Raw genomic sequence first — 25,850 nt, 5'->3', positions numbered from 1 at the left:
CTACATCTTTCATGCAGTTGGTGTATAGATAGGCAGGCAGACAGATTAGATATATTGATTACTTGATTTTAGGTTAAAATGTATATACGTACAGGGCATGTTTAATCATATTTGGCTTTTTGTAGTTCACTTTAATGTTGGCCAAAACAATTTAATTTGGTAATATACAAACCATTGTTTTGAGCAACAAATGTGGTAATTAATAAATAGTAAACATTTACAGCATCTTAAACAACAATTGTCCCTAACAAATATTTATTAAAAAATTCCCTTGTCCTAAGAACATGTTCAACCTTTTGGTTAAAATCTACCTTTCATTTTATAGATCACTCTTGTCTTATAATGCTGCCAATGTGGTTTTATAGTGTTGACTTGTTAAAATGGTTTTTAACTAACAAACAAAACCACTGCCAGAGAAAACACACTTTTACATAATTTGAGTTTGACTCAAAGCTTTAAAATGAGATTAGAACCACTAGGTGCTGTAACTGATCACCATTAGGGTTTTCACCATTTTTTAATCTTAAAGCTTTTGCAATTCACCTGAATGATGATCCAGTGTGACATGAATTTACAAATAGTAGAGTACAAATATTCCATTTAGTCTTAAAATATCATAAAACTGCATAGCCTTACAAGTATGAATACTGACAAGAAAAAAATATGGTTTAAAATATCTTTAAATTAAGTATAGGTACATACACTGTCATATAGGTGTCACATACACAAACATATTTTAGCTTATTTTTTAATATTTATGTATTTTATTTTCATTATAAAATTCAAAAATAAATTCAAATTAAATTGCGTACTCTTTTACAAGTTACATTTATAAAACTTACATTTATTGAAGTGAAATAAATTGAAATAAAACATTATTGATTCCTCTTAAAGACTATGCAATTCAATTTGATTGAATTATGTGATGAAATTGAAATACATCTTAAAAAGTCATAAGCTTTCACGTTAGAAAAATAGTTGTCAAATCCATCCATTTATTAATTATTCTTCCAGCCACTAAATGTCAGTGTCCTCTTATGTTCCGTTTCAAATTTCTATACAGATGGACAATATAGAAACAATCTCTGGTAGAAATGAAATAAAGCGGATAGAATGGCCACTATCAAACCTGTCTAAAAATGGCGGGGTTTAACGGTCCCTATTTTATTTACTAACACAATATAATGCAGTATATGGATTTTTTTTTTAAACACTAGAAACACATACAAACATAACTCTCAGCTGTACGAAGTTGCCCTATCTCAGACAGCCTATGTATTTGTCCAAAGGACTGCGTGTATTTTTAGCGCAGTCATTTCCAGTGTCAGAGGTAGAAGACACACGCAGATCAACCCAGTTACAGGACATTTGCATGTAGTGTGAATTTACAGGAAATGGTTGTGTTCAGGTTTGGCGTCATCTTGACCCCTGAGTGTTCAGATATCGAGGTGTTTGTGTCGGGCTCTCGGCCGGAGATGGGACACTGGGACCCGAACCGTGCCGTTCCGATGAAGTCCAGCCGCTCGGTTCTGACCGCCAGTGAGCCGAGCCTGTGGATCGGAGACGTGCATCTTTCCGAACCGTACACAGAGAAACTGTGGTTTAAATTTATAAAGAAGGTCTCAGGAAACAACATTTGGGAAGGTATGTGAAATATGTACGTCACATGGGTAAACATAAATACATACAATGTAATTGTAATAAATTATTTTCATCACTTGATGGTGGTGTTGTATCAGAAGCAGGCTGTGATTTTCAGAAACGCTGGAGACCAGGGCACTTTTTATTACTTGTTTACACGGTGTAGCTAATACTATTATTTCTGTGTGTTGGCTAATTTTGAAAGTAATTATCTGTATAGGCACTTTAAAATCTTGTCTTAAAATAAAAAAAAACTACTGGATATTTCCACCATTATTTCTCTGAAAAAGTTCATTGAAAACTGGTTGAGCTTTTGTTTAAATGCCCTAATATAGCAGATTGAAAATGTAAAATAAATTATTATCATTATTTTATGTCAGCTGGGTCCCTCATTCTGCTACCTTGAATTTAATTTGTCCTTTTCTTTTTAATTGTTTTTTTTTTTATTGTCAACACATAACAATGCACACAATTATATCAACAAATAAATAGATAAATGCAATATATTTATATATATATATATATATATATATATATATATATATATATATATATATATATATATATATATACACAGTACCGCCGCTCCTAATAAGCAGACTACGCAGTCTGCGTAGGGCACCAACTCCCTAGGGGGGGCACCATTTTACCCTAGGAAGGCACCAGAAAGGCCTTACTCACACGTTATAAGTTATTCAAGGACCCTAAAACAGTTGCGGAACACAGATGATCACTTCACGCTCATATCACGTGAACCTCCCCCTGCTCATGCAGGACATTTTGATACCATTCTTTATTCATGGAAGTGTTTTTGGGCAGAATTGTGAGAGAGCCCACTCTCTTGGATGATAATCAACCCCACACATGGATGGTCTTAGTATAACCTTGCTTCACTGTTGGCACGACACAGGTAGCGTTCACCTTTTCTTTTTCGGACTATTGATTTTCCAAATGTCCCAAACAGTCGGAAGGGGGCTTCATCAGAGTAAATAACTTTACTTTCTTAGGTCTTGGTTTTCTTAGGTCTACAGCACTCGGCCTGCGGCCTTGTGCCTGTGGCCGAATCACAGCAGTGCTGATGTAGGGCCATATCACACTCTTGCTTGTGTGATATTGCTTAAATATATTATAATTACACCAATAATATTACACCATACTGACCTCTGAAGACAAGTGTTTTGCCAGAGATGGTACAGTATTCTTTAACTGAAATCTGACACTTAAATTTACAACATAACTCACAAAATGTATATCTGAATTCAATGAGTGTGCTACTAACAATATGTCATACCCAAATCTTGCTTTTTCTTGCCAGCATTGGTATTTCCTGGAATGCAAATCTGGCTTAGTTTTGATTTTATAAATTGGCCATTCACAAACATAAAGTGCTGCCATATGTTTCTTGTTCATATATAATCTATATGGAGCTGCCAATTGTGTACAAATGTGCTGTGCTTAAAATTCTACACTGTTGACTTCAAGCTTGAATGGTAGGAACATTTTATAAAACATTATTTATGTACAGATATTTATTCATTTTACTATATTTGCAATATAATATACTGCTCAGTATGCTGATTATTTTGTATTTAGCCTGTATTCTTTATATGTTGAATTCTGTGTCTGTATTAATTGTCTTAGCTTCTTCTTGTTTAGTTCTACACATAGCAGCTTGTATAAAAAATCCTCCTCATTGACATTCGCATGTTTAGCATGAGACCATTAAACTTTGAGCTTTTGAATTGATGAGGTATTGTTAATGAGCAAAGTTCAAATGTCCGCTGACTCCCTCTTCTCTCATCTGTTTGTTTATGACCTGTTTTGTCAGACAACCTGAGACTGTGTTCTCTACATGACTTTATGGCACTTTTCTCATTCTGTCATATTTCTTATATGTGATCTGTTCCAGTGCTCACGCTGGCTGTCGGCTGAGGATTGATTGAGCCATTGTTTGCTGCTATCCTCCTGTCTATTCACACTCTCTCATTTGACAACAACAGAGATTTTAATTGTGCCAGGATAGGTTTTGTTTATTAAAATGATTATTGTTGATTGCATACCGTTGCAGGTAAATTTGTTATAGCAGGTGAAACCAAGCAGGCAGTGAATTTCAAGTTGAGCAGAGTGTGTCATTTGGCACACTCTGCCATATGACCAGTTTTATTTGTAATTATTTTTACAGTGATTTTAAAACAGGTCTCATTCTGAAAGGACAAAAGAAAGGCATTTTTGCTCACTAGGACGCAGCTACAACCACTTCCATTTGCGGCAACGAGGTCAGAGAAATAGTTGGGTCAAGTTCAACGGCATCTTCGGATGGTGTCAAAAACACAATTACACCTACACAAAAATGCAGCAATTCTGTCCCAAATGATTTAAACAAGGCAAATCCTCATCAGCCGGCTCTGAAATCATACCCCTGAACTCTTTTCAGATGGAGGGAGAGATGGTTTTCGGACGCCCTGTATCAGTCACGACCGTGGCTTGAATATTCTGTAGAACGTGACCCATGCTTTTGTTTTCCCTGTCCAGTATTTGGCGTTGCTTTCTCCAAGAAGGATACTTTCGTTTCAACAGGTTTTCAAAACTGGAAAGCAGCATTAGAACACGACCGCAGTCTTCAAAAACATCCTTGTAGCCAGGCTCATTTATAAGCCCCACCGACATGTGTCAGGGGAGACCGTATCATGTTTACTCAGCCCCAAACAGATAGAAAAGAATCAATATTACATAAAAAGCGTGGCAGGTGTTGTGACATTTTTAGCAGTCAATAATCTTCTGCTACGTGGAAATTGGGAAACATTTGACAATGATGTTGATTGCATAGCTGCGGGGCTTTTTGCCAAGCTGTTTAAATACATGTTGAAAAAATATAATTTTCTGATTATGACACTGCTGATTCAGCTGCATTCTGTTCAAAAAGTGATGGCACAAGGTATCGGTGCAACATTGAAAATGTGTCTGTTGTAATCCTCTTTGTGTGCAATGCTGTGCCAGAGGAACATCTCATTTGCTTGTTAGAACAACAGCAGCTTGATGCAGATTAAATCACCACCAATAAACCAAATCCTTTGTTGAAAACAGTATAAATATTTCATATGTGCATGTATGAAACCAACATGAATCAAATATTATATTTCTAAGAACTTGGCACATGTATTTTACTAGATTTTTTTTTTAAATTTCTTAGTTTAATTATCATAAGTCCACAAATTTGATTCTAATTGATTTTTATGTGTTGTGTTTGTGGTGTGTGTCTTTCGCTAGGCAACGGCCCACAACATGACCGTCACTGCGTGTATGATGACAGTAACATGGTGGATGGAGTATACTGCCATCCGATTGGTCACTGGATCGAGGAGACTGGCCATACAGATGAGATGAAATACACTACTAACTTCTACTTCAGTGTTGCAGGACAGCAGGCCATGCACTTTTCTCAGTATGTGTGACTGCATGTCTCTCTCATTGGTCATGTGTTTAATTCAGTATGTACTGGCTCACTGCATTCTCAAGGCAGAGTTGTGCTGAGCTCTTATTGGCTCTACAGGGTCAATGACTCTTGATTGTACAGAGCTCAGAACATCACACACTTGCTCTACAATATTTTTCTCTATTTCTTAATATCCAGGGTAAGGTTCAGGGTCAAAGTGGCATTGGACATTTTGGCTTGCCATGGAAACATCTTTTCCTAGTGTTTTTCTTTTTTCTTTTTCTTTATAGACTGTAAACTTTAGTCAGACTGGTAGAAACACCAGCACTAAATAACATATTTTACATCTAAGTCTCAATGGATCATCCTGGAGTTAATAGGATAGTTTACCCTAAAATGAAAACACCGTTATCATCTACTTACCCTCATGTCGTTCGGAAATAGTAAGAATTTCTTTCTTTGAGGAACACAAATGGAGGCATTTTGCAGAATTTCTTCACTGCTCTTTTCGATACAATGAATGCATACAGTGTCTTCCTGAAACATCATGCAATAGAAGAAAGAGGTCCCAAGTTGTTCCTAACAGGCTACTCAGCCTTACAGGCTTGGATAAGTGTGGGGGCGGGGTTAGGGCATCTGCTGCCTGTCAGGAACAAACCCAGGCACTTTTGTTCAATGGGCAAAACGTCACTAATGTTTTTTCCCACACTTTGTTTGGCTAACATTGACACAAAAATGTTCGCTGGACTCAACAACACATCTTCGCACAGAAACTGATTGTGTGAAGCAGTGCACAATATATCCCAAGCATAATAAACACAGGAGCGGATTTACTGTACGAAGAATGAAGATTTCTCTGCGTATGGTCCACATAGGTACGCAAAGCATGCACCGGACACAGCAACGAAAAGGCTGGGTCTGCTTCCTCCCAGGACAGCGCTTGTAGGTTCACTACCTGGTTCCTGGAGGGGGTCGTAGGAACCTTGGGCACGTAGCCCGGTCAAACTCTTAGGACGACATGGGTGTCTGCCTGACCGAATTCCAGGCAAGTGTCTCTGACAGAGAACGCTTGCAGGTCCCAACCCTCTTGATCGAGCGCATTCAGGAGGGCCGTCTTCAAGGAGAGGGCTCTGAGCTCAACTGATTCTAGCGGCTCAAAGGGGGATCCCATGAGGGGAACAGGCAAGGCCTGGGAGGGTTCAGCCTCCGGGTGCCTCTAAGGAACCTGATGATCAGGTTGTGCTTCCCTAAGGACTTACTGTCCACTGCATCAATATATCAGGGCTACATAAACCTTCAAGGTGGAGGGGGACAGCCTCCCCTCCAGCCTCTCCTGCAGAAATGAGAACACTGACCCGACTGCGCATCTCAGCAGGTCTTCGGATCAGGAAGAACACCAATTCGCAAACAAACACCACTTCAGGGCGTAAAGCTACCTGGTAGAGGGAGCTCTGGCTTGGTTGATCATGTCTATGACAGCAGGTGGTAGGCCATTTAGATCTTCCGCATCCCATCCATGGGCCAGACGTGGAGGTTCCAGAGGTCTGGGCACGGATGCCAGAGGGTGCCCCATCCCTGAGAAAGAAGGTCCTTCCTCAGGGGGCCATTACAGTGACTTGTTCCTCGTCCTCCCTGACCTTGCACAGCACCCGTGAAAGTAGGCACACTGGGGGAAATGCATACTTGCGCAGCCCCCGGGGCCAGCTGTGTGCTAGCGCATCTGCCCCGAGGAGAGCCTCTGCTAGGGAGTACCAGAGCAGGCAGTGGGAGGTCTCTTGGGAAGCAAACAGGTCTACCTGTGCTTTGCTGAACCACTCCCAAATCAGATGGACAGCCTGGGTTGGAGCCTCCATTCTCCACTGAGTGTGCCCTGTTGCGACAGTCACTGCTGACTCCAAAGTAGGAGATGGCGGCGGGCGAGTTGTGACATGTGACTAGAGCGCCTTGGTGATTTATGTACGCTATCGTGATGGTGATGTCTGAACAGATCAAGACATGCTTGCTGTGAAGTAGCCGGAGATACCTCCGCAGGGCAAGAATTACAGCCAGCAACTCTAGGAATTTTATGTGCAACCCTGTTTGGAGGCATCTGTGGTGACCAGAACGCATCGGGACACCTGCTGTAGGGGGACTCCTGTCCGCAGAACAGAGGTCTTTCCAGGGGTTGAAAGTCTGGCGGCAGGAGGGGATGATGAACACACGGTATGTGCCGCGGCGCCATGCCCATCCCGGGACTCGAGTCTGAAGCCAGTGCTGAAGTGGTCTCATATGCATCAACCCCAGTGGTGCGACATATGCCCCAGGAGCCTCTGGAATTGTTTTAGAAGAACCGCTGTGCCTAGCTTGAACAAGGTGAGGCATTTCAGCACCGACTGTGTGCGCTCGTTGGTGAGGCACACTGTCACTGTGAGACTGAGTCTAACTCCATTCCGAGAAAAGAGATGCTCAGAACTGGGGCGAGCTTGCTCTTTTCCTGAAGCTCTAGACGGTTGAGGTGCCTGAGCAGCTGGTCCCTGTGGGTGCACAGTAACTCTCGAGAGTGGGCTAGGATGAGCCATCCTTGAGGTAGTTGACTATGCGGATGCCCACTTCCCTTAACGGGGCAAGAGCTGCCTCTGCGACCTTCGTAAAGACGCAAGGGGAGAGGGGCAGGCCGAAGGAGAGGACCTTGTACTGATACGCCTGGCCATCGAACGCGAATCGTAGGAAGGGTCGATGTTGAGGCAAGATAGAGACGTGGAAGTATGTGTCCTTCAGGTCTACCGCTGTGAACCAATCCTGATGCTGGACGCATGTTAGAATGTGTTTCTGCGTGAGCATCTTGAACGGGAGTTCTGTGCAAGGCCCGGTTGAAAACTCGCAAGTCCAGGATCGGTCACAAGCCACCACTTTTTTTGGGTACGATGAAGTAAGGGCTGTAGAACCCCATTTTCATCTCGGCTGGAGGGACAGGCTCTATCGCATCTTTGAGTAAAAGGGTCGCGATCTCTGCAGTGCACTGAGGTAAATCGGATACCGCCGAAAGGGGGCAGGGGCCTGGCAAACTGAATCACGTAGCCGAGTCGGATGGTCCTGGCCATCCAATGTGACAGGTTGGGAAGTGAAAGCCACGTGTCCAAGCTCTGTGCGAGGGGCACTGAGGGGACAATCGTTTTCGATGTACCTGGTGGGGCTTCGCAGCAGGCCGGAGCATGTAGTGTTGCGTCGGGAGGCAAAAGCATGTCCCGAGGCTTTGGTGCTGAGAAAAGACTCAAAGCACTTACCTACCTCCGCACACCCGGCAGGGTGCGGGTTTGTGACTGAGGAGGAGGTCCTGTGTATGTGTCCTCTGGACTCGTCAGAACCGGCCGGCCAGGGGACAGCAGTTGTGGGTCCGGAGGCGAGGTGTCCACGTCCAGGGTGCCGGAACTGCCGATGTTTGGCGCCGAGTTGCCGTGAGAACGGCATTTGCAGGCCAGGTGACCAAGGAAACGAGAAAGTAGCTCTTTTATTGAGAATGTGGGTACCACAGCCCGAAGGGAGGTGTGGCAAAAGAAATAAAGGAAAATGAGGATTCTCCTCCCAGCCCTCCACTGGGAGACGGAGAGGTCTGCTTACCAGCTCCGGAGCAAACGTCTCGTTCCCTGGGTCGTCCGTCTCAGGAATGCTTGGGAGCCTTCCGGGTCGTCGAAGATGTCCGAGAGACGGGGGCGTGTGCTTCCTGTGGGGCTCTCGACACGGGGACTGAGAGCTGGGCTCTTAACGCATCAGTCTGAGGCATGCACATGTAGTGAAAATTAAAAATAGCGTAGATGGAATCCAAGAACATGTACTGTGATAACTGGACACATTGACAAACTCAATGCAAAACAGTTTGCCGTCAACTGTAGTCTAGATATGAGGATCAAGACAAACACTATTTTGAGTTCTTAAGCCACTTTATTTGTATTGTCTAATCAATTATATTTTCATCTGCCACAATAATGCTTTTAATTTCAAACTGAATTTCAATCACTATTATATATTTATTATAGGCCTTACATATTATCTTTATAAATATTTGAATTATTATGCATTATTTATACTCATTACATATTAATTGATGTAATGCGTAAATGGATTCAAAAGTAATTAGTAATTTATAGTGGATTACTTTTTTTGAGTGATTTACCCAACACTACTCAAAACACTGTGCAAATGCACAGAAATTCCCTGAAACCCCACAACACCCAAGCATTAAGGTAGTGAGTTTTGTACAGGTTAAATGTGCACTCTGTAATTTTTTTTGTATGTATGAAACATATGTATGAATTCATGACCACTCATGAGAGATGAAGAGTTCAGTCATTTCAGTAACCTTATAAAAGCTTTTAGGATCACATGACAAGCTGAATACTACATGCTTAATCTTGCTTAATTCATGGATTAAATTAATTCTGGTTTACTGTGCATAGTAAATTTCGACAATGGCATTGGTAATTTAAAACTACTGAGTTTGAATGATGCAGCATCCAGGCCACTAGGTGTCACTGTAAGCCAATGTAAGTTACTTCGACATACTTTTAGAAAAACATTTAACACCACTTGTATTTCCTTTTTGATGTTTTTCCATGCTTGTTATTACTTTTAAATCCTAAATGTGAAGAAATGGTTCTTCATAATATTGGGAGGTTACAAATACACATAAATCTATCAATGCTCCATCAATGTGGAGAACTCATTAATCGTGACAAGTCTCAATTACCAACAGACTAAAGATTAATTTACTGTACAAATTCCATTTAAGTCAAAGCATTTGCCATTTAAAAACGTACAAGTCTCAAATGCACAGATTCAACAAATACAACATCCAATTACCCAGAAGCATTTGATTGGGTATTCTCCTCTCTCTATTTTTAATTGTTTGTCTGGCTTTAACAGAGATCGTTGGGCTTCTCTAGCATAGAGTTCCAAGTGCTTGTTTTGTTTGACCTCTGACTCTGGAAGAAGAGGAGAGAGAGAAGAGTCATGTAGAGATCTGGTCATTGGGTCTGGCGCAAGGGAATCCATTATGGTAATGGTAATGACATATTTAAAGTGTTAAAGAGGGTACATTGATTCTGTTGCAGAGCTGCTGTGTCAACATCCATCCGTCTGTCCGTCCATCTATCTAGCTGATATAATGTAAAATCCAACAATCTTTTTTCTGAAATGTTTTGTATACAAAGTGTGTTTGTGCTAAATATCTTTAATATGCCACTTGTTTTAATATTGTTTCACATAATGCAATGGCATTCATATATTTGCAAGTGTGACTGAAGTGTCCAAATACATTTTAGGGCCACTGTATATAATAACAGGTGTGATGCACTCCTTCATTGAAAAGTGAGTTTGTGTGGGTCTGTATTTGAGCACTGTGTTATAAGTAGGTACTTGTAGTGCATAGTTAATTGAACAGAGTTGTGAGCTTCTGTTTAACTAGTGGTCAACTGATCTTACAAGGTCTAATTGATTCTGGAGACACACGATCCTTGTATTGTTCCTGCAGACTTTGTTATTTCAGCTGCCCAAATTTATTTTACACTCTCCATTTGAGGGAGTGGTGGCTCAGCGGTTAAGGTGGGTTATTACCAGAAGGTCGGGGGTTCAAGCCCCAGCACCGCCAAGATATCACTGTTGGGCCATTGAGCAAGGCCGTTGACACTATCTGCTCCAGGTGCACTGTATCATGGCTGACCCTGCACTCTGACCCCAGTTTAGCTGGGATATGTGAAAAAAAGGATTTATTATGTATAATGTGTAACCATTATAAAGGCTTCTATTTGACATGAATTAGACTTAGTAATTAATGCACACAGACATAGACAAACGTTTATTTTCCACCATAGGGCCAATGGGTTCTGTGCACAGTACGGATGCACGGTTACAGTAACTTTCCACTAGAGCATGGTTCAGTACGGCACGTTAGAAAATGGTTCTCATTCCAGAATTCTCGGCTGGGTTAGCTAACCTTACTCAACTGTTTTCAACCATCCTGATACAATGGGTTTAGTGTATCTTCATTATTATATTATGATGGTTTAACTAGTATTGTCGACTACATTTATTTTTCTACTATTTTCATATAATAATTCTATAACACTTTGTAAATAAATATCCTTTTTAGCGAGTCTTTTCCCTTTATGCATGTTCGTGTCTGGTTGCAAACACAAGCCCTCAGCAAATGATCAACAGAGTAAAGCCAGCTGAAAAAACAATTCTAAACATTGGGATATGCGATCATACGCCATAGCGCGTCACACTCGCTACAATATTTAGGATCAAGTTGTGACTTCTTAATAAGTAGTTTGATTACTGACATATTAAAGGATGCCCTAAGGATAGCGAGAAGTTTATAATATTAAGAAGAGGTTCTGATATTACAAGGAATACCTCTTTAAGAGCTTAGTTTGTATTGGGTCTAACACTAACACTAACACTTCTCACTGAACTCCACTAGTGTTTGGGTGCGTATCTCTAACTCATTAACCTTCTCTGTCAGCCTGACTAATTCCTTACATTTATCACATGTGAATCCCTTACTGCTGACAGAAGAAGCTATAGTAAACATGTGACATGCAATGCAGGAAGAAATAACATGAGTGGATGCCATGACTTAAGCAATCGTTTGTTGTTGTTGTTGGTTGTTCCTGAGCGGTGAGGGGTTGAGATCATTGTGAATCCCACATGCAATTATTTGTTGTTATGGTTGTTCTTGATAAGTTTTGCTTTGAGATGGATGCAATAATCTGTGTAACACAGAGGAGAAAAACGTGTGTGCGCTGTAAAATGCGTGGCGTTTAATTGCAATAAATATAGAAAGCTGATGCATGCGGAAAAGCTACGCAGTTGAATCGTGATGTCGGGGGAAACCTGATGCATGCTGAAAAATGTTAAGGATTAAAATCTTAAAACAGATAGATAAGCGGTGCTAAAACAGCTAGCAGGCTACAAACACAGACTTGAGCTAGGCGCTAGCAGCAACAGGTAAAATACACACAGATGAAACAGTAGAAAAGTGGAAAAAACAGAAACACATGGTAAAATGACAAAGGATAAAAGCAGGCTACAAACACTTGTGCTGCATGCCGTCAGCAACAGGAACTGGAAGTCCAGAAAAAGAAACCTTAACAGCACCAGCTAGCCTGGATCGGCACGGAATGGTACGGTTTTGCGATGAGAACTGTTCAGCCCGATGGTGGAAAACCAGCTATTGTTTCAGGCAGTAAAGTGAGGGGGGTACATTTTAAATCTCATCAGCCTCTCTTAATGATGCAAAATTTTGTACAAATTTTTATGTGTCATGTTCATTGTTGTCCTTTGTTCTTTTGTGTACTTTTATTTTGAAAATTCCTGTTCAGTTCCTAGTTTTGTCACATCCTGTTTTCCCTCCATGTTTTGTATCTGGGTTTTATTGGTTCATTGGTTGATTACCTTGATTCAGTTCTTGTTTGTCATTGGTTTTAGTTAATTATCTCGTTATCCTGTTTCAGAGTTCTGTTTGTTGATTGGCCTTGTTACCCTTGTCCTTGTGTATTTAAACCCTGTTTGTTCCTTCATTCACTTGTCGGTCATTGAATGTTGTTGTATGTGAATGTTATGGTTGTTTCTCCTGCCTGTGGATGTTTTTCATGTTCATGTTGTTTTCCCCCTCGTGGATATTTCTTTGTTCCTGTTTGTTTGCCCTCACTTTGATTTATAATAAAGAACCTGCTTTTGGATCCGCACCTCCTCGTCTGCCTTCACTCCTACATTCGTTACATTATGAATATGTGATTATTATTATTATTTTTATTTATTTTTTAATATTTGAACTTGAAAGAAAACATATCAACTGAACTTATAAGTAGTGGTGCACCGATCAGGAAATTTGAGGCCGATAGCAATCTCCGATTTTTTAACACTAAGAAGGTCAATACCGATGCCCTTTGCCACAAAAACTAAAGTTTTATTAGTTAATGCACATTAATGCACTATGAACTAACATGAAAAAACAATAAACAATTATATTGTTATTAACTAACATTATGATTAACAAATGCTGTAAAAATATATTGTTCATTGTCTGTTCATGATACCTAATGCATTAACTAATGTTAAAGAAATGAAACCTTTTTATTAAGTATTACCAAAATTACATTAAAATTACATCAATTGTGAATTGCTAACATTTATTTATTTTGAACAATTATTAATAGTTCTGTTACCATTATCAAAAGGTCATTGTGACATACTGGCAACCAAAAACCAAAATTTAAAAAAGAGGGAAAAGGCCAATGCAGTGGGAGAGAGTGGAGAGAGAAAAAAAACACTTACTCGCCGGTTCTCCAAAACTCTGCAGCTTGGTCCTCGGCCACTCCTCTACCCTCTAACGGATGACAGCCATGCCTCCCCGGGCAGATCGGAGGCAGTCCTCCGGCCCCTGGTGGATGGAACGCCCCGCCGCATTCTTAGGGAACAGAAGGGGTCTCCCCCACCCCTGGCAGCGGTTCTCCCGCTCCAGGCAATCGGTCGGGAGGCCCTCCCCGCTCTCGGTCGGTGGTCCTTTCTTAACCCTGCAGCGTTTGGCGGCTGGTAGGGGTCTCCCACTGCCCCTGGCAGCGGCCCTGACCGCTACAGGCGGTCGGCTAGGAGCCCCTTCTCCCCTTGCGGTCGGCGGCCATTCCTCTGCTTCCAGGCGGCCGGGCCACTCCGTCCCCCGGCAGATGGCCATGGCCGCTCCGTTGGGCTGGATGGTATTGCGGTGAACTCCACTACGGTGTATCCCTCCTCCTTCCCGGGTTTCGGTACCAGTGTGAGAGGTGAGAACCGGCTTGACAAAATAAATATATTTAATTAAGAACTTAAACCACACAAAAACACATGACGGACAGCTGCCCGTAAATGCTCTCTCTCTCTCTCTCTCTCTCTCGCAACACTGTCCGCAGTCGGCCTTTATCCCTCTCCGCCCTGTCAGAGATAGTTATTGTCTGGATGAAGCAAGGCCTTCTGCAAGGAGGACTCATGACTCCCGTTGGATGTGTGAACCGTAGAGCAGAGGGTGAGAGGCTTCCTCAGGACTTTTGGTGTCCCGGGTTTTCCTTGGACTCTAAATGGCACTGAGGATCTAGAAGAAGCAAGAGAGCCCAAGACAGGAGATCAAGAGACCGTTGCAAGAGCAGAAGAGTTCAGAAGTGAAGAAAGTTCTTCCTTGAGTAGGAAAGTTTTGAACTGAAATTGGCCACACCCTAAAGGTGTCCTGAGCCAATCAGAAGTGACTTTCCAGAGTCACATGGTTGACTGATCTGTCCCTTTTCAGAGTTGATTTACAATCCTTTGTGGAGGATTCTTACAAACTCCCACTCAAAAATAGTGCATGTTTATTTTTATATCTTGACAACAGTACAAGAGACATGACATTCGTTGTCATCAACATTCTCTTTGTAAGCAAGCACGCATTTACATATTATACGTGAAAGTAACAAAACATGTAAATCACTGATTACAAATCATTACACATATTTTAAAAGGTACATCAGGCTCTAATCATTAATTTGTCAGTTATAACAGTGATCACAGGTCATAGAGTCATTTTCAGAATGATCTAGCAAGGCTAGGTATTGTGTACATTGTGGGTTTAAATACATTCTGTACATTTTCTGTACAATAATCACGATGTCTCGTGATCTGATGAGTCTAAGTGTAGCAAATTGGTTTATATCAGAGGAAAAAACAGAGTGTGTTCTGAATCTTTTTTGGGAATTCCAGGGAGTGTGTTCACTGTGTTTTATTGCCCGTAACCTTTGCACTTAGGGCCTCTTAGCGAGAGGTTCTCAAGTCATGTGTGATCTGGACAAGTCTCTTTCTTAGTTTTATTGGCCAGATGTGAGACTTGTTGGTGCCTTAGTCTTTTAATTTATGACTTTGAGGAATTCCAGGATTAAAAGTTTGGGTTTTCTAGATCCAAGTCATATTGCTGCAATTCTTCTGCATCTAATATTCTACAAGACCAATCAATACACTCACAAACAAACAAAATAATTCAGCCAAGGACAAGAAAAATGAGAGGGGTTTAAATAAAGAGGTAAATAACAAGGGATATGTGCCGTCAGACTCATGTGACATGAGTCACTATAAACAAACACAGCCTTAGACAATTTATGCACTGAAGAACAGAAAATCTGACTCGATGGCCCGAAAGTGAGCTCCTTTATGGAGCCTGTGACATAACTCCGTCACTTAAGTGCCAACATCCAATAAATTGGTGTGATTGTATATGGGCTTCAGACCACGTGACACATGGACGGTGTCCCCATAGTGATCATACGCAGCTCGAGTTCCATGAAAGGGAACTCAAGCTATATGGGCAAAGCGCAGTCTTACATTTAAAAAATATCTGAATGAAATGGCGATAATGGCGAAATAGGGGCAAGAACTTCCTGTTCAATACAAAATCGGGATGGATGGAACCACTGAGCCAAATGTCTGAGACTGGAGGCACAATAATAAAACTAAATCTTGTGTAGGCCTAGCCCACATTTGTCAATCGGCCTATGCAACTTACTAAAATGTAATCGGGGACATTTACCTTTCCAAATGAAGGACTTCGCTATGCTAGCAAATTGCTTGACATAAGAGAGAGGGATATCTATAGGGAGAGACTGTAGCAGGTAGTTGAATTTTGGAATATAATTCATTTTAATAGCATTAACCTTCCCAATCATAGATAAATGTAATGGAGCCCACCTGCCCGCATTGCTCAAAATCTAAATCACACAAATTTGCTGGGAATAAAATACCCAAATACTTAGTGCCGTATTTGGGCCGCTGGAAGGCGCCATTTGTTTGTACAGCCACTACCGGGTGCCTATAAAGTAACTTAATCCATCCAAAAAAAGTGTACATTTCCAAAATCTTAAAAAGATAATCCCATTCTACCATATCAAAAGCCTTTTCAGCACCAAGTGAGATGGCAGTGACCAGAGTCTGATTATTCGCCACTAACCACATGATATTGATGAAACGCCTAATGTTATCAGAAGAGCTACGGAACAGAAAAAAACCCCACCTGATCTATATGTATAAGAGATGTCATAACTTTACTTAATCGGTTAGCCAAAAATTTTGACAATATTTTAATTGGATGGAAACCCTTACACTCTTTTTCACTTTTTTAAGAATGGGCTTGTGTCATGTTTGGTGGAAGCTTTCCATTCTTTAATGATTCTGTCTAAACTTCGAGCAAAAGTGGAGCTAGTTCTGTAGCATAAGATCTTAATAATTCAGCAGCAAAGCCATCTGGCCCCGGAGCCTTACCTGTAGGCAAGAACTTAATTACCTCACCAAGCTCCTCTAAAGTTCTCAGAATCAAGAGAATTATTTTGCTCAGCCGACACTTTAGGAAGTTCTAATGGTTCCACAAATTTCCTAATATCCTCTTCAGTAGATGAAGATGTAGAACTATAAAGATCCAGATAGAATTCTTTGATATTATTAATATCAGTGGCCGAGGTAAATATTTCACCACTAGCAGATTTCACTGAGGGAATGGTAGAAAAAGACTCTCTCTGTTTTATATATCTAACCAGATGTTAGACTCTACCTTCCATGACAAAATAGTGTTATATCTGTATTTCAATCTGTCAACTCTCTGAGGCCATTAGACGGCATTCTGTGCTTCAGCCTTGCCTCTGCACTCTTAATTTCCCTTCCAATTCCACAAGTATTTTTGTTTTGTTATTGTTTGGTAAAAGCGGCATATTGTATGATCCACCCCTAAGAACTGCCTAAAGTACCTCCCAAGCCACACCCACAGAGGATACTGAGGACCAGTTGGTCTCCATATAGACATTGATTTCAGTCTTTAGCATTTGTTGGAATTCAGGATTTTGCAAGAGGGATACATTAAAGCGCCAACTATATGATTTCCTTCCCTCCATATGTGGCAACACATCTAAACACACCTGGGCGTGATCTGAGCCTAAAATGTTTCTATTGAGCAATCAATGATAGATGAAATGAGGGACTTAGATATAAAAAGAAAATCTATTCTAGAGTAAATCTTATAGACTGATGAAAAAAATATATTGTCCCTACTAGATGGGTTCAAAAGTCTCCTAATATCTGTAAGACCAAGATTTTTACTCATTCTGTGAAGCATCAGTGTTGCTCTAGGGGGATTGCACACATTTGTTTCACTATGTCTATCAAAAGATTAAAGTCTCACCCCAATATTATATCATGAGGGGTGCCAGCGGCTTGCAACATCCCTACAAGATCTATAAAAAAGCCCCGATCATCCATGTTAGGTGCATAAATATTAGCCAAAATAAGAATTTGTCCATGAATTTCAGCTAAAACAATAATGACTCTTCCTAATTTATCTTTGATTTAACTCTATTTGAGACATTTGAATTGTAGATGATCACTTATCAGTGTTGTGACTCCCCTGCTCTTACTTGAGCCAGCATTATAAAAAACATTTCCATCCCATATATTTCCAAATGTTTCAAGTTCCTGCGGAGAAAGGTGCATTTCTTGAAGAAACACTATATCATATTTCTTACACTTAAGAATAGAAATTACCTTCCTTCTTTTTATGGAGTGCCCCAACCCATTCACAGTCCACGTGGAGGGAGACAATCCACTCATATTAACATTTGACATTTTGACATATAAGTAAAAATAGATTGTGTGTCAAAGATAAGATAATAAAGACAACATTCCAACATTAGGGGAACAATCAAACCCCGAACATCCCCTATAACAAAAATAAAAAAAACAGAAAGAAGACAAAACATGTGCATTAACCCCACGCATGACAGTGCCAACTGGCGTCCATCCCTCCAAACTCAAACAGTCCATGCTACAAAACAAACTCCAGCCAATAGGCAGAATAAACACAAAGAGCATATAACTTCATCCATAAAACTGTCCTGAAGGTGTGTTATTCTACAAAATAAACTCCAGCCACTAGGCGGAACAGCACAAAAAAGAAAGCACAGATTCTTCAAACAGTCAAATGAATGTGTAGCAAGCCTGTCCACTTAGCTGCAAAATGAGTACAAGCAAATTACTTACTCGAAAGACTTTGCAAGAAATTCTCCATAAAATAAACTCTAAATGTGTAGGTTCATCCACATAACCGTCCGGAAGGTGTGTTGCTCTACAAAATTAACTCCAGCGGCTAGTCAGAACCAGCACAAAAAGAGCACGCAGAATCTTCAAACAGTTAAGCAAATGTTCAGTTAGCCGGTCCATTCGGCTGCAACTTGAGTACCACAAGATAACTTAATCACTCCATTGACTTTATGAAGGACATCGCTTGCTGTGGGCATGTAAAAGTTGTACATCCATCCTTAGCATCTGTCTTCAATTTGGCCTGGAATATCAGTGCAAAAGCGATCTTCTGTTGATGTAAAGATTTCTTGCATTCCTTGAATTTATCAAATTTCTCTCTTGTCGAGTTTGCAATGTCTGGGAACAAGAAAATGCTGTGGTTATTCCAAGAAAGCCTTCCTTGCCTCCTCGCCTCACATAACACAAGATCTTTATCGGACGATCTCAGAAATTTGACCAGAATTGATCGGGGCCTGTCTCCCTCAGCGGATCGCTGAGCCGGAACCCTGTGAGCTTGCTCGATTTCCAGCTTATGGTCTGCTATGTCGAGCAGACTTGGATAGAGCCCATCAAGGAATTCCACCATATCCCATCCCTCCAGGACTCCCATGATACAGACGTTATTCCACCGGCTGCGGTTTTCAATGTCCTCCAATTTCTCCCAGACATGCTCCAAATCCACCTTGGTAGCTAGCAGATTAGCAGATAATTCCCTCTCCAATGACTCCAGACTGTTTCTTGACATCCCCCACTCTTGTGACCACAACAGTAAATTTCGCCTCCATGGCAGTGGATGATCGACGAATCACAGCAAGATCCTGCAAGTCAGTAATGACCTTCGTCAGCATTGCCGGCATGTTCAATATCTCTAGCCGCATTTCCAGCATCTCTCTGACCAAATCGACTCCCGGGCCTGCAGCCTGCTCAGGGGTGTCAGCTTGAGCACGTAAGTGTCTTTTAATGTCTCCAGAGGCTGAGGATTTTGAATTTTTTGACATATTGTCCTCCTAGAACAGTTATGGAACAGAATGTATCAAATCTTACCGGTTTATGTCATAAAAGGTATTAAAACTAGCAAAATGCACAGAGCTCACCGTTCACATGTCCGATCACCGCATGGCATCACATTTCTCCCTTATTTTTATAATATTTAATTATTACAATTTATAATAATTTGATCATTATATATTGTTATCTGAGTTATTGTAATTTTAGGGGCTTTCTCAGCAAATAGTTATATATGCAATCAATTTGATTAATTATTGTCACATAATGAAATGTTAATTGATTGACAGCACTAGTTTCTACACATTTGTGATAAATAAAGTTCAGCATTTTGTCTATAACAGTCAAAAAACACCTTACACAATACCACTATATACCTTATACAATACCACAATGGTACACGTAATAATTCACAAAAGTTTTATTTATTGTTATTCTGTTTTATTTCATTTGTTATATTTTGATATGAACACATTATTTTTGCCTTGTCTGTTCCTCACAAAATCGTTTGGATTTTTGGATATCTACTGTCAGCTTTTTAATCCCCACATACAAGCCACTTTTTTCCAAATAAAGAGTCGAGATTAACTTTTTTATTGACCGTTTTATTGACAGAGTGAGTAGATGACATGAAGTGATGATACGAGATTGGTTATGTGGTTATGCTGATATTATTAACAACTTTGAGTTGATATAACAGCCAACAACTGTACAAGTTGAGCCTAAAATACATTTTTACTCTTTAAAGAAATGATGTTGTTCTCCATTTGGACCACTTGTTTTGGTAGTTTTTACATTGCGTCTCAAGACCAGAAACAGAAAACAGGCAATTAGAATCATCATGGCACCGCCCAGTAATTGCTCAGGAAAACTGTGGATTCAAACATTTAGTGGATGATATACCACTAGGCTATGCATGTACAGTAAAATTGTAATCTTTGGATTTAACATTAATTAAATTGCGAGCACCTCCCAAGATGGTCTGAGATTATTTGCAGCTGTCACAAAAAAGACAAAATTCTTGCAAACTGTTTTCAGACCACTGACACACAGAAGAGAGAAATTCTTCAAATGTGCATTCTGTGAGAAGCGCTCAACAAATAGCGAATCAGAAACTAACATTTTCTTTCATTCTTCAAAATACTGTATAAACCGTCACAAATATGAAATCATTGAGTAGGCTACTAAAGGGAACAGAACTGTATTTCATATTAAATCAATACAGAACACAATTTGTCCCATATGTTAATGCCTTATCCGAACAGAAATATTTAGGCTATACATATGTTTGCATATGCATCAGTTTCACATACAGTTGTCACTGTTTATAATTACAGATTAGAGTGGAAAATAAATTGAGAGAAATAGGGCTGAAACAGACACTTTCGTGGGAGAGCCCTCACATCGACTGTTGCTCTGGTACACGGACGCGACACTTGACAGAAGAGGCCGGGGGAAAGATCAAGGGACATCAGTGACAATCAGCGCACATCTTCGCTCATGATTTCTGGAGAATGTAGATGATACTGAGACTTTTAATGATTGCTCATCAAGAAGTGAACAATTAACACTGCTCAGACTCACAAGCAAACATCGCCATAAATAGGCCTAAGATTAATTAATATGGTGAGTTATTACATACAAACATTCAAAGACTTAATATATTAAATAAATTATGTTAATATGAAATTTACTAATTCCTTTACTTTACACTTCAATAATGCTAGAGAAGTTCACTCACGAAGTTCATATGGATAGTGTAAATTCATGGCACCGAGGACTTTTTTTGAAGTCCTGAGACAAACACAGGAATTAGCTAGCCACAGCTAATGCTAGAGGCTGATTTTGGTGATTGATAAGAGTTTGTACTAGCTTAGGTATTTGTTTCTCTCAGCGTTATATAAAACACCTCTGTACGAATCTTTCATTCAATTAAAAAAATAAATGTTTTATTGATGTTAGTTACGTTGATGTTAGCTAGCAGGTATAGTCATCTCGCTACATTAATATTCTTCTCACAATTACTGAATAAAACTTACAGTGGCATTATAACTTATTTTAGCTTATATAATGAATTTATGCATAATAACTGACTTTTCAAGAATGATATACATTATAAAATGTTATGATGCCTTTCACAATCAAGCTGCAGCTTCGGTAAAAACTGGACCATTACAATTCAAACTGTCACTGAAGCAAAACCTGTATTTAACCCAACTGAATGGGTTGTATTAAAAATTCAGTATGTGGAACCCAACTATTGGTTAAAAAAATTAACCCAGGGTTTTTAAAACTGCACTGGGTCATGTCATTAAAATATTCTTCTTTAGATATGGCTTGAATCCCTCCTTCAATGTAAGCTTTTATTATCCATAGAGAAATAATAGTGACTATAGTATACTGTATAATACAGTAATACATCATTTACCAATTAAGCTCTACAGTGATTGTTTTTTAACTGGGTTTTAACTGCAGACACAAAAACACACACACCCCCTTGTTCTTTCAGCTAAGCATTTCTCTCTTCTCCTCAGGGTTCTGCCACGAGTCTGGTTGGGAAGCTGCCCTCGTCAGGTCGAACATGTGACCCTGAAGCTGAAACACGAACTGGGTATTACGACAGTGATGAACTTTCAGACAGAATGGGATGTCGTAAACAACTCGCACGGCTGCAGGCGTGACCCCAGTCACCCCATGACCACAGAGACAATGGTGCACCTCTACAGAGACTGTGACCTGGCATACATCTGGATGCCCACCCCAGACATGAGCACAGAGGGTGTGTGGGTTTACTTACCTATAATTTGGGGGACAACACTGTCCCTACGAGTGAGGTAAATCTGACAAAAACGTCCTATAGAATTAGGGTAGCGTAGTGCAAGGATAGGGGTTGGGTTACATTTACATTTATGCATTTGGCAGACACATTTATCCAAAGCGACTTACAGTGCACTTATTCCAGGGACAATTCTCCCGGAGCAACCTTTAGTTAAGTGCCTTGCTCAAGGACACAATGGTGGTGGCTGTGGGGATCAAACAATCAACCTTCTGATTAACAGTTATGTGCTTTAGCCCACTACGCCACCACCACTCTCAGGGTTAGTCTGTCGTAATTAGCTTTATAAAAGTTATGTTTGTATTTCCTTGTTTAGATTGCCAAGTTAACATGTGTATAAATTGCATAGCAAATTATGGTTATTGTAATAGTTGTATGTCTCTCGCTGCAGGTCGTATACGGATGCTGCCCCAGGCGGTATACCTGCTCTATGGGCTTCTGGAGAATCATCACACAGTTTATGTTCATTGTAACGCAGGTGTGGGTCGTTCCACTGTGGTAGTGTGCGGTCTCCTGATATACGTATTAGGCTGGAGTCTCAGGAAGGTACAATACTACCTCACCGCCAGGAGGGCGGCAGTCTATATAGATGAAGAAGCACTTGTACGGGCTCAAGATGACTTTCTCATGAAATTTGGAAGAGTCCGTCCTTCTGTCTGCTACCCAGAGATGTGAGAACAATGCCCTCTACTGGTTGGGAGGACAAAATTGAAATCTAAATTGAATGCAGCTGACCCTTCGTTAAGCTCCGCCCCATTTGGTTACTGTTGCTCACTCTGACAAGCTCTGCAGAACTTCCAATTGGAATGAATGTGAGATTGCCGTGGCTTGAACAATGCATTTGCAGAATGTTTCATTAAATTCCCTTACAAAAAATCTAAAGTGCTGACAAACTTGCTGCAACATTTCCACTCATTATTTTCACATGCAAATGAGCTTGCTATTTGCCGAAAATGTTTGCCAGAAGTTTGCAGCTTTTCACCAGTAGTGGTGAACCTGCAGCAATCCTTTGGCAACAATGAAGAGTTTGTGACAAGTCTGGCAGAACTCTAGATTTTTGTAAGGTTTATCAAAGTTATTCCATCTCAGCATTTAAGAACTGGCTTTGTTTCAATTTACGAGTTGGACTTCAAATTGCATTGGCCATGTCCCACAGGAAGTTGAATTGGATTAAGAATTTTGCATTAAAATATCAAGAAGAGAAATGTACTTAATTGTAATTGCAATTGCAAAGTCACAAAGCAGAAATATACTGTATAACATTAGTTCAAAACAAGTTTTCAGACTAAATATACAAAATTAATATTAATGTTTTGATTAATTATGCTTCTTTATTGCCTAATATATTTGGAGGGGGTTTGGTGGTCAACTGATTAGACATATTTCTCTAAACAAAGTTTAGAGAACACATTCATTACTGTTGAAGCAATTAGCACTGCCATCCAAACAGATATAATTTCACCATACAGGAAAACAAAAAAGATAGATAAAAGTATCATGATGTCACACAGCCAACAACCGTGCTTCAGGGTTCTTTTAATGTAGCAGCTTTCAGTGGTGGATATGGACAGTGCTGTGATTTTAATAATGTTAAGCATTAAAGTTTATGTTAATAAAGTTATTATAAAGGTATATCTAATGGTTTACAGTTAAAATAATCTACAGTATGTAGATCTTTTTGAACTATCGTCAAAACCAGATTTATTTTGGTTCAATATTCCTGTATGAATTAGTCAGACATGTAACAGGTTAATGAATACACATCCTCACATGATAAAGGCATTTCTATTGCCTGAAAAATGACGAAATTAAAAATTTAAACTAACAGGACACATGCAATATGAGTCTTCATTGCATACATTTTTGGTTCACATAGAGTACATAATATAATTTGACATTTAACATTTTCAGTATGCATATATTCAATATAGATTGCACTTATTTTAACTGCAGAAAGTAACTTATTCAAAGACAGATTTTGTGGGGGGCCTCCAAGTAGGATTTCACTTAGGGTCCCTTTATGCTCAGAAATGGCCCTGAGTAACTTCATCTATTACATTATATTACACATGAGTGAATTGGAACATTCTGGGAAATGAAGTCTTCCACTGTGGTCTATAAGAATTCATTTATAAAATATGTATAGTATAAACTAAATGCACATTTCAAACACTGGTTATTACTATCTTCTAGTGTTTCTGAAAGTACCCCATATGTTGTGTGATGTGTGCACGTTTCTTTTGTTTTTTTATTATTATTATACTTGCAGAGTTTATATGATATATTTATTTATATTTTGTTTGCAACCAAATCATTTGAACTTTAAAGACATTCTCATTTAAATTCTGAAAGGTGCTCAACACATGATCTTTTCTTTCAAATGTTCACATACCCTGAGATATACACCATTCTGCTGAACTACTGACATAAGTAATACCCTATCGTACATTTTAGCCTCAATTCAAACATGTTTATGTTTCCCTGTGGCTCTACTGCAACCTTGTGATGCACTTCCCTGTGGCCTGTATCATGAAGCCTGCTACGGTGGCTAGCCAGGTATGTTTTAATTTAGTTTGCATCAACTCTGGGTTTTAGGTACCATGAAAGTGGGTCAGCCTTTACAGGTGTTCATCGCCATAGCAGCACACGCTCTGTAGCAGGTTTTGTTCCGGGTAACAGATCACTAACAATTACTGAACCAATCAGCTGTGAATAAAATGACATCTCTGAAGCAATGAAGTCAATCCCCTGTGTCTCTTAAAGCACACTTTACTTAAAAACAATCGTAGAAATCGACAAAATCAACTTATGATAAATTATTTATTTGAGACTCTAGATATTGATTTTCGGCAGATGGAGTCTTTTATTTTATTTAAAGAGATCATGAAATGCTTTTAAATTTGGTGTTTGTCACCCCAAGGATTATCACTACCTGCATCAACACGAACATCATCAGGTTTCAGTTCATCACATCTGCAAAGATCTGCTTATTCACCACACACCTGTTTTCACTATTAGTGTTGTGTGTCAATAAACACCTGCCTTCAGGTTCAACACCATCATCAAGTCTGGATTTCTGTGACAATAACGTCATGCAACCCCTCAAATTCATCCATATTTGACGGGGCAAAGGATGCCCCCCCTAGAAACAGTGTGTCAGCACCATAAACTATCTGTTACGCTTGAGGAAGGGGGCTGACAAAGGTTGAGGATCCAAAAGCAGGTTTATTGATAAACAGGAGCAAACAAAACAACCACGATGGGTAAAATGAAAGCAAAACACAAAAACGCTGGAACACTGGAACTAGGAACAACTAGGAACGGGCATGGAAGCGAACGTTCAACAAACGACAAGGTAATGGAGGAACGGGCAGGGTTATATACACACAAGGCAGGATGATTACAAACAAGACACAGGTGAGAACAATGACAGTGAACACAAACGCTAACAAGGAGACTATGGAGTTAAATAATGGACAAAAGTGAAAACTAAGGAGCAAGGTGAAACACGACAGGGTAATACATGACAATATCAAACAGTCATGACATTCGAAATATTCATGAATGGAACTGTTTACTTATGTTTTTAATCATGTTTTATATAAGTGTTTTAAATTCCCCATCCTTCATCAACAATTCCTTAACAAATCTTGAATAATTTTATGACTGGTTCACATCAATCACTGTGATACGAGTCGACAAAACATGCAATCCATACTGAAATGTGCTGAAGACACATCCACATGATGCAATCACATAGTCCAATGCACATATCCATTTTCTACCATCATCCTGTGCTGAAATGCACATCGATGGAAACGAATCAAAAGGGTCAAAGAC

At 39.9% G+C, this 25,850-nt stretch overlaps 1 protein-coding gene across 2 annotated transcripts; it reads left to right on the top strand.

The window, feature by feature from the left end:
- Positions 1-1,023: 1,023 nt before the first annotated feature.
- epm2a (EPM2A glucan phosphatase, laforin) lies at positions 1,024-23,932 on the top strand. 2 transcript variants are annotated; one of them, XM_052105447.1, is made up of 4 exons: positions 1,024-1,644; positions 4,909-5,083; positions 21,709-21,953; positions 22,402-23,932. In XM_052105447.1, the coding sequence occupies exons 1-4, from the start codon at positions 1,395-1,397 to the stop codon at positions 22,683-22,685; spliced, it is 954 nt and encodes a 317-aa protein (XP_051961407.1). In that variant the 5' UTR covers positions 1,024-1,394; the 3' UTR covers positions 22,686-23,932. The 2 variants fall into 2 exon arrangements, with proteins under 2 accessions (XP_051961407.1, XP_051961408.1); XM_052105448.1 differs by having other exon boundaries at positions 21,709-22,008; positions 22,402-22,616.
- The last annotated feature ends 1,918 nt before the right edge of the window (positions 23,933-25,850 follow it).

The sequence above is a fragment of the Xyrauchen texanus genome, chromosome 35, assembly GCF_025860055.1.
Source record: "Xyrauchen texanus isolate HMW12.3.18 chromosome 35, RBS_HiC_50CHRs, whole genome shotgun sequence".
In the NCBI taxonomy this organism is placed as follows: Eukaryota; Metazoa; Chordata; class Actinopteri; order Cypriniformes; family Catostomidae; genus Xyrauchen; species Xyrauchen texanus.
Note: the sequence above shows the minus strand (reverse complement) of the source record. Positions and strands in the feature narration are given on the sequence as shown.